General features: G+C 44.9%; 1 protein-coding gene across 5 annotated transcripts in view; it reads left to right on the forward strand.

Annotated features, from left to right (window-relative positions):
* ZKSCAN5 (zinc finger with KRAB and SCAN domains 5) overlaps positions 1–10087 on the forward strand; it is a 34941-nt gene that overhangs the window by 16665 nt on the left and 8189 nt on the right. For 2 of the 5 annotated variants that reach the window (XR_004026500.1, XM_030796932.1), the window contains 2 exons: positions 202–337; positions 6158–6763. Coding sequence is in view for 4 of the 5 variants with exons in the window: in XM_030796932.1 (XP_030652792.1) it covers positions 202–337; positions 6158–6763 (742 nt within the window). In the remaining variant the exon portion in view is untranslated. The remainder of the gene's footprint in view (positions 1–201; positions 338–6157; positions 6764–10087) is intronic. The other 3 variants (XM_030796936.1, XM_030796935.1, XM_030796934.1) reach the window with 2 other exon arrangements.

The following is a 10087-nucleotide window of genomic DNA, read 5'->3' on the forward strand; positions in this document are numbered from 1 at the left end:
TTCTGTTTCTTTAGCCAGTGACCAGGCCCATCTTGAGTTGGTACCTTCATTCCTTTGGCCTTTTTCCTTTCTGCCTAGTCCTTTCCCATCCTCTCTGAGGCACAGTTCCTCCCCGTTTCTTTTCTTAATGAGCCCAGTTCTTCCCCTCACTCCAAATTTGGACATAGGGAATGAGAATTTAGTGGAGATCTCCTGTTTCAGAAGTTGGTGAAAATTGAAGAGGTGGCTGATGTGGCTGTATCCTTCATCCTGGAGGAATGGGGGCATTTGGACCAGTCCCAGAAGTCCCTTTATAGGGATGACAGGAAGGAGAACTATGGGAGTATTACTTCCATGGGTAAGGATTATTTCATCTGCATGGATTAGGACATCTTTATTTTGTTATCTTGTAAAGAGTATTTCTGGCACATCTTATAATGGCATTTATGTTTTACGTGCTGTGACTTTGCTTTTTTTTTTTTTTTTTGTAAAAGAATAAATCAACCTTCACTTTTTTTTTCTTATTCAGCTTATTCTGATTGTTTTCATCTTAATAAGAGTATGATTAAACACTGATAGTACTTGTGGGGACTGTTTTTGCAATCCAGCAGATGCTAACTTTTTACTGCTTTAAAATAAGAGTGGGCCGGCTGTGGTGGCTCACGCCTGTAATCCTAGCATTTTGGGAGGCCGAGGTGGGAGAATCACTTGAGTCCTTTGGACTTCAACAGATTTTTGGTAGTTACTATACTGTTTAATAAATTGAATAATTTTGCCAGGTGTGGTAGCTCGCGCCTGTAATCCCAGCACTTCCAGAGGCCGAGGCGGGTGGATCACCTGAGGTCAGGAGTTCAAGACCAGCCTGGCCAACATGGTGAAACCCCATCACTACTACAAATACAAAAATCAGCCAGGCGTGGTGGCGGGCACCTGTAATCCCAGCTACTCGGGAGGACTTCATTACCATTCTTAAGTCACTGATACCTATTTTACGATGTTCGCCTTGGCACCTACATTTTACCTGTCATATCGCTTCTTGAAGTTTGTGGCCCTATTTCTAACTAAGTTATAATCCTGGAAGCTAATATTTAATTGTACTGTCTGGAGCAGTTATAAAAATCTCAGCACTCCTGCAGACATTTTGGAGATTATAGCTTTTACCCTTTTTTTAGTAAATTATTTTAGAAGAACCACTCTATCAGGCATACTGGAAGACTTCAGATGCAAACATACACACTGCAAAATATATTTATTTTATTTTTTTGAGATGGAGTCTCACTCTGTCTCCCAGGCTGGAGTGCAATGGCGCGATCTCGGCTCCCTGCAACCTCCGCCTCCTGGTTTCAAGCAATTCTCCTGCCTCAGCCTCCTGAATAGCTGGGGTTACAGGTGTGTGCCACCACGGCCAGCTAATTTTTGTACTTTTAGTAGAGACAGGGTTTCACCATATTGGCCAGGCTGGTCTCAAACTCCTGACCTCATGATCTGCCCAGCTTGGCCTCCCAAAGTGCTGGGATTAACAGGCGTGAGCCACCGCACCTGGCCCACAATGCAAAATTTCTTTTGAAAAGCACTATGTCAGTTTACATTGTTTAACCGTTTTAGTTCACTCACAGGCTTTTATTTAACAGGTATAGAGCCGACTCCTGCTCTTTTAAATTTTCTTTTTTTTTTTTTTTTTTTTTGAGACGGAGTCTCGCTGTTGCCCAGGTTGGAGTGCAGTGGCGCGATCTCGGCTCACTGCAGGCTCTGCCGCCCGGGGTTCACGCCATTCTCCTGCCTCAGCCTCCCAAGTAGCTGGGACTACAGGCACCCGCCACCTCGCCCGGCTAATTTTTCGTATTTTTAGTAGAGATGGGGTTTCACCGTGTTAGCCAGGATGGTCTCGATCTCCTGACTTCATGATCCACCCGCCTTGGCCTCCCAAAGTGCTGGGATTACAGGCGTGAGCCACCACGCCCGGCCTCTTTTAAATTTTCAATTTTTGATTACTATTGATATTTATTTGTATTTATTTCCTTTTTTTGATTTATTTGTGCATGCCTCTGTTCATTAATCTATTGGGATCTTGGTAGTCTTTTTATTTTGATGTTTTAATTTTTGTGGTTAAAAATCAAATTTATGCTTTAAAATTATTGATTAAGTCAATTTTATGACTATTGATTTTTCATGGAGCCCTTTATCTCAGTGAATTACTCATATAGTGTGTTATATTTAATGCAAATTTTAAAAATTCTCTTCTTTTAAAATTAATTTCCAATAGCTTGCTTGTTTATTTGAGCCTGTTACTCTTGCTTTATCTTTTTCAGTTACTTTACAGGTACCTAATGGATTTCAGAGTTTGAGGTTCTTGGCATAGTTCTTTTCTATGGTATTCTCTGAGCAGTTTTAAATGTGTAGTTTCTGATGTTTTTCTCATTCTCTATCTCTTCATTATAACAATCTGTATTTATCACTTCAATACACTATTCTACATTGATTATATGGCCAGTGGTTTCTGCCTCCTTTACTTCTCTCGGAAGGCCATGTTAGATTATTTTCACATCTGCGGATTTCCATTAATAACAGCATCACCAAAGGTCAAAATTAAAGAAAGTACCCATCAGATTTGGAAGTGAGATTTTTACAACATAAGTAAATGAGCCTTGGAGGCAGCAGTTTCCGTGGTGTGGCAGGGGTGTTGGGGAACAAGGGACAGTTTCTTTGAGGATTGCAAAGGAGTGGAATTTGAAAAAGCTATCGTAGATGAACGTAAGGACTTTGTCTCTAAAGGGGAAGAGAGGCCTGGTCACTGAAAGAGTAATGGGTTGGATGGGGGGATTGTTTTTTGTTTCTCTTTTTTTTTTTTTTTTTTTGAGACAGGGTCTCGCTCTGTTGCCCAGGCAGGAGTGCAGTGGTATGATCTCGGCTCACTGCAACCTCTGCCTCCTGGGTTCAAGCTATTCTCTTGCTTCTGCCTCCCGAGTAGCTGGGATTACAGGCACCCTCCACCACACCCGCTTAATTTTTGTGTTTTTAGTAGAGATGAGGTTTCACCATGTTGGCCAAGCTGGTCTCAAGCTCCTGACCTCAGGTGATCCAACCGCCCCGACCTTCCAAAGCGCTGGGATTACAGGCGTGAGCCACCACGCCTGGCCCGTATGTTTTTTTAATGGGAGAAATTTTCAGCATATTTAAATGCTACTGGAGAAGAACTAGTAGAGTAGAATATGGAGGCAAGGAGGAGCAGACAGGCTGGGCGTGATGTCTCATGCCTGTAATCCCAGCACTTTGGGAGGCTGAGGTGGGCAGATCACTTGAGGCCAGGAGTTTGAGATCAGCCTGGCCAACATGGCAAAAACTTCTCTCTACTAAAAATACAAAAATTATCCGGGCATGGTGGCACGCACCTGTACTCTCAACTACTTAGGAGCTGAGGCAGGAGAATTGCTTGAATCTGGAAGGTGGAGGTTGCAGTGAGCTGAGATCATGCCATTGCACTCCAGCCTAGGTGACAATGTGAGACCCTATCTCAAAATAAAAAAAAAAAAGAGAAAAAAATGGAGGGCCAGTTAGCTGATGTTGGGAGATCCCTAGAAAGCAGGAAGGTATGGTGAGATCTGGGGCACAGGAAGGAGGAAGGACTGACCTCAGCTCAAGAGACATGTCTCCATTGAGAGACAAGGGAAGGAGGAAGTGAGTAGGCTGCCTGCTCAGAGCGCAGGAACTCATGCCTGTAATCTCAGCATTTTGGGAGGCCAAGGAAGGAGGATCACTTGAGGCCAGGAGTTTGAGACCAGCCTGGGCAACATAGTGAGACAAACCCTTACAAAATATACGAAAATTAGCCAGGCATGGTGGTGCATGCCTATAGAGGCTGAGGTGGGAGGATTGCTTCAACCAGGGAGTTAGAAGTAACAGTAAGCTGTGATTGTGCTGCTATGTTCCAGCCTGGGTGACAGAGCAAGACCCAGTCTCAAATAAATAAATAAATAAATAAATAAATAAATAAATGAATGTGTGAGACTAGTAGATATGAATAAAAGAGAAAAAAATACTGTGGTAGCTGGGATTAGCTGCATAGTTAAATGAGGGAGGAAAAAACATAAAAAGTCTGGTTTTGTGATAGGGTTTTTTGTTTATATCCCTATTTTTACTGTTTCAGTGTCTTTTTAGGAAGGTAAGTAAAAGTAGCTATATGGTAAATTAAAATTAAAATTGTCTTCATAGTTTAGGAATTATAACTTCTGACTATATCAAAAAAGGATTATGGTAGCTCCCTTAAAGGGTCATTGTAAGGATTAAATATACCATAAAATTGTAAAGTACTTAGTGTAGTGCTGGACTCATAGCACTCAGCAAATGTTTAGCTCTTATTACTAATATAATACTGAACACTCTCCTCACGAAACTATCTTGGGACATTCTCAATAGGCCATGATACTCCCTGGGTTGTTTTTTGTTTTTGTTTTTTTTGGGGGGACAGAGTCTCGCTCTGTCACCCAGACTGGAGTGCAGTGGTGTGATCTCAACTCACTGCAACCTCTGCCTCCTGGGTTCAAGCGATTATTGTGCCTCAGCCTCCTGAGTAGCTGGGATTACAGGCGTGTGCCACGACGCCTGGCTACATTTTTTCGTATTTTTAGTAGAGACAGGTTTTCATCATGCTGGCCAGGCTGGTTTCAAACTCCTGACCTCAAATGATCCGCCAACCTTGGCCTCCCACAGTGCTGGGATTACAGGCGTGAGCCACCACACCCGGCTGATAATTTTTGTATTTTTTGTAGAGACAGGGTTTTGCCGTGTAGGTCAGGCTGATCTCAAACTCCTGGCCTCAAGTGAACCGCCCGCCTTGGCTTCCCAAAGTGCTGGGATTACAGGCATGAGCCAGTGTGCCTGGCCAATACTCTGTTTTTTGTTAACTACTGAAGATTTGTCTCTGCAAACCATATTAAAACATCAATGTTTTGAGTAAAGTATCTTGCTGATACAGTTGCACAAAGGGACTAATTATAGCCACTGAAACATCCACCGTTTTATCAGTGACTGCTGAACATTAACCTAGCTCTTGGAAGCAGTAGGTTCTTCTCTGGATATAGAAAGAATGTCTTTTTTCCTTCAGATTAATTCATACCAAACTGAAATCCTCTGGGCACTGAGAAACCTAGAAAGATCACCTTTCTTTTCTAGGCTATGAATTCACAAGAAGAGGAAGGTGAAGATGGGGTTAGCTGCCTAACCTGCTATCCAGTTTTATTAAGAATATTGCCCAGTCGTGACTGGGCGCGGTGGCTCACATCTATAATCCCAGCAGTTTGGGAGGCCCAGGTGGGCGGATCACTAGGTCAGGAGTTCGAGACCAGCCTGGCCAATATGGTGACACCCCATCTCTGCTAAAATTACAAAAATTAACTGGGCATGGTGGTGCACGCCTGTAGTTCCAGTGACTCGGGAGGCTGAGGCAGAAGAATCACTTGAACCCGGGAGGCAGAGGTTGCAGTCAGCTGAGATCACACCACTGCACTTCAGCCTGGGTGGCAAAGCGAGACTCTGTCTCAACAGAAAAAAAAAAAAAGAATATTGCTCAGTTGCGTTGGCTCACGTCTGTAATCCCAGCACTTTGGGAGGCTGAGGTGGGAGGATCACTTGAGCTCAGGAGTTTGAAACCAGCATGGGCAACATAATGAGACCCTCATCTCTACAAAAATATAAAAATTAGCTGAGCATGGTGGTGTGCACCTGTAGTCCTAGCTACTTGGGAGGCTGAGGTGGGAGGATCGCTTGAGCCCAGGAGGTTGAGGATGCAGTGAGCCATGATGGCCCCACTGCACTCCAGCCTGGGTGACAAAGTGAGACCCTGTCTCAAAACACACACATACACGCGCGCGCACACACACACAAGAGAACATTTAACATGATACAGGTATTTGTAAGTGCCACACTGAGAGGAGACCCTCTTCGTTCAGTGGAATGACTGATTTTCAGTCTCCTTCCTTTGAACATTTTTTGCCAGCTCTTCCTTCCTTAACCTCCCTCACTTTTCTGCTTGAATATTTTTCATCCCATCCCTGTACTGTAAAAGTCCCTTTACAGAATCATGGATCCCTAGCACATGTCAGTTTGACTTCATTATCCCCTCATTTTATTTCTTCAAATTCAAGGAAAAGCTCATTTTTAAATTCTCCCTCTGTTATTTCAGGTTATGAGTCCAGGGACAATATGGAGCTCATAGCGAAGCAGATTTCTGATGACTCTGAATCACACTGGGTGGTGCCAGAACACACCGAAAGGAGCGTTCCCCAGGATCCAGACTTTGCAGAAGTCAGTGACCTTAAAGGCATGGTACAAAGGTGGCAGGTCAACCCCACTGTGGGGAAATCAAGGCAGACTCCTTCCCAGAAAAGGGATCTGGACGCAATCACAGACATTAGCCCTAAGCAAAGCACACATGGCGAGAGAGGGCACAGATGCAGCGATTGTGGCAAATTCTTCCTCCAAGCCTCAAACTTTATTCAGCATCGGCGCATCCACACTGGAGAAAAACCATTTAAGTGCGGAGAATGTGGGAAGAGCTACAATCAGCGAGTGCACCTCACCCAGCATCAGCGCGTCCACACAGGGGAGAAACCCTACAAATGTCAGGTGTGCGGAAAGGCTTTCCGGGTGAGCTCCCACCTGGTTCAGCACCACAGCGTCCACAGCGGAGAGAGGCCCTATGGCTGCAATGAGTGCGGGAAGAACTTCGGTCGCCATTCGCATCTGATCGAACACCTAAAACGCCACTTCAGGGAGAAATCCCAGAGATGTACGTGTGAGGAGTTTATATCTGGGGGATAACTGGAGGCAAAAAGCAAAAGGTGTTTTATTAGTATGGTACAACAGGACAGATGGGTGGTGATACTGGAGGGGTAGGAAGAGGCAAAGGTTATTGTTTATTTGGTTCTTATGTATTTATTTTTTGAGACAGTCTCACTCTGTCGCCCAGGCTGGAGTGCAGTGGCGAGATCTCAGCTCACCGCAACTTCCGCCTCCCCAGTTCAAGCAATTCTCCTGCCTCAGCCTCCCACGTAGCTGAGACGACAGGCGCGCACCAGCACGCCCGAGTAATTTTTGTGTTTCTAGTAGAGACAGGGTTTCCCCATGTTGGCCAGGCTGGTTTTGAACTCCTGACCTCAGGTGATCCGCCTGCCTTGGCCTCCCAAAGTGCTGGGATTATAGGCATGAGCCACTGTGCAGGCTGTGCTCTCAGCTGTTAGTGGTTCCTTCTGGTAATTCCGTATTTTAAAATAATACTGCTATTATTAGTTGGCTCATCAATTTTAAATGTTATCTATTGACTTTCTATGGTAGTAAATGAGGATTTGGCTCCCTTATATGCTTTTCTGTCTTTCCCCTTTTCCCAATTTAGTTATTTTACTTATTTTAAAACAATAGCCTGGGTACAGTGGCTCACACCTGTAATCTCAGTGCTTCGGGAGGCGGCTGAGCTAGGAGGATTACTTGAGGCCAGGCGTTCAAGACCACCCTGGGCAACATAGCAAGACCTTGTGTCTACAAAAAAATTTAAAAATTGCCTGGGCATGGTGGCATGTGCCTGTAGTTCCAGCTCCTCGGAAGGCTGAGGCGGGAGGATCTCTTAGCCCAGGAGTTCAAGACTGCAGTGAGTTTAATTGTGCCTGTGAATAGCCACTGCACTCCAGCCTGGCCAACAGAGCGAGACTTCTTCTCAAACAACAAACAAGCACAAACCCAATAACATAATAGTAGTACAGGAAGCTTGGAGAAAATAAAAAGAAAAAATAAATCACCCAAAATCACATCACCCTAACTAATAGAACTGTTATTACTTAGTATGTTTCCTTTTTTTCAAAAGTCTGTTTCACGTAGTCGTACTCAGAATTAAATATTAAGCATACACATTTTCCAGTGCTGTTCAGCCCTCCTGTTTATTTCTGACATTCTGCCATTGTGTGGTGGCATTGTAATTTACTCAACTGTTTCCAGTTGCTGAACTTCAATTTTTTTCTCTTTTGTCCTGATAACTGTTTATGCCTGTGACTTTTTCTTTTTTTCTTTTCTTTTTTTGAGATGGAGTCTCGCTCTGTCCCCCAGGCTGGAGTGCAGTGGCGCGATCTTGGCTCGCTGCAAGCTCTGCCTCCCAGGCTCACGCCATTCTCCTGCCTCAGCCTCCGGAGTAGCTGGGACTACAGGCGCCCGCCACCACACCCAGAGAATTTTTTGTATTTTTAGTGGAGATAGGGTTTCACCGTTAGCCAGGATGGTCTTGATCTCCTGACCTCGTGATCCACCCACCTCGGCCTCCCAAAGTGCTGGGATTACAGGCGTGAGCCACTGTGCCCAGCCATTCTTTTTTTCTTTTCTTTTCTAGTTTTTGAGATGGAGTTTCACTCTTGTTGCCCAGGCTGGAGTGCAATGGCACGATCTCAGCTCACTGCAACCTCCGCCTCTCAGGTTCAAGCAATTCTTGTGCCTCAGCCTCCCGAGTAGCTGGGATTACAGGCATGTGCCACCATACCTAGCTAATTTTTTTTTGTATGTTTAGCAGAGACGGGGTTTCACTATATTGGCCAGGCTGGTCTCAAACTCCTGACCTCAAGTGATCCACCCGCCTTGGCCTCCCAAAGTGCTGGGATTACAGGTGTGAGCCACCACATCTGGCCGGTATTTTTAAACATCTGTTCAAGTGACAGTAAATTTATCTGTGAATGAGATAGTCAGAAACCGTGCTGTGAACTTAAAGGCCCTTACTAATATTCTTCAGACGATTCTAAGACTGGCCAAAATGTTTTTCTTTTTTTTTTAAAATTCTGCCTTTGATGTTTAGAGCCACGCTGCACCTTCCACCGTGGCATAGAAGTCAGTAAAGTGTCTTTAAAGTTCTGGGTTGCGCTGAGCTATCCTCTCAGCTAGCGTTTTCCCATTCTACTCGATGACTCCCTCATTTGGGAAATCCACCAATAGCGCTTTGGACTTGAAAAGCAATCGCTTTAAAATAGTTATCTTTTGTTTTATTCCTTCCTTGCAATTGTTTCTATGGCTAGTTTCCCAGTGAATGCTCACTTGCCTCCCCCATTTTTTGTTTTTTTTTGGGTTTTTTTCTTTTTTTTGAGATAGGGTCTTGCTCTGTCACACAGGCTGGGGTAAAGTAGTGGGATCTCAGCTCACTGCAGCCTCCACTTCCTGGGCTGAACTAATCCTCCCACCTCAGCTTCCTGCGTAGCTGGGACTACAAGTGTTTACCACCACACCCAGCTAATTTATGTATTTTTTGTAGAGAAGGGATCTGGCTCTGTTGCCCAGGCTAGTCTCGAACTTCTAGACTTAAGCGATCCTCCAGTCTTGGCCTCCCCAAGTGCTAGGATTTACAGGTGTGAGCCACCATGCCTGGTCCTCCCTCATTTTTCTGGATCAAAGGGGGAACACATGTTTTGCACATCCAGCCATATTATTGAGAGTCTGTGTTGCTAGTTGCACAGGATCTGCAGTGACCAGAACAGAGATACAGTCCATGCCCTCATGCAGCTGATGGTCTGGTGGGGGTAGCAGATAGTAAAGGTGATGAGCATTCCCAAAGGAGAAGGATGATGTGCCAGGGGAGGAAAACTGAGGCTAGAATATTGGCTAAGGGTGAAGGGGACAGGGATTGCTGCATCACCCACCCTCTTGACAGTGCTTCTTGTTGGCTTATTTTGCCTTATTTCCTGACTCCTAGTCAGATGTTCCCTGACTGCATACCCTCTTCATCATCCTTCGCTCTCATTCTTCCAGTTTTTGTCAGTTCTCACCACCCAGTTGTGTATTTGTTTTTTGTTTTTCTTTTTTGAGATGGAGTCTCACTCTGTCACCCAGGCTGGAGTGCAGTGATGCAATCTCGACTCACAGCAGCTTCTGCCTCCTGGGTTCAGGCGATTCTTCTGCCTCTGCCTCCCAAGTAGCTGGGACTACAGGCATCTACCACCATCCCTTGCTAATTTTTGTATGTTTAGTAGAGATGAGGTTTTACCATGCTGGTCAGGCTGGTCTTGAACTCCTGACCTCAGGTGATCCACCTGCCTCAGCCTCCCAAAGTGCTGGGATTATAGGCATGAGTCACCACACCCAGCCTGCT

The sequence above is a fragment of the Nomascus leucogenys genome, chromosome 17 (assembly GCF_006542625.1).
Source record: "Nomascus leucogenys isolate Asia chromosome 17, Asia_NLE_v1, whole genome shotgun sequence".
Taxonomy (NCBI): Eukaryota; Metazoa; Chordata; class Mammalia; order Primates; family Hylobatidae; genus Nomascus; species Nomascus leucogenys.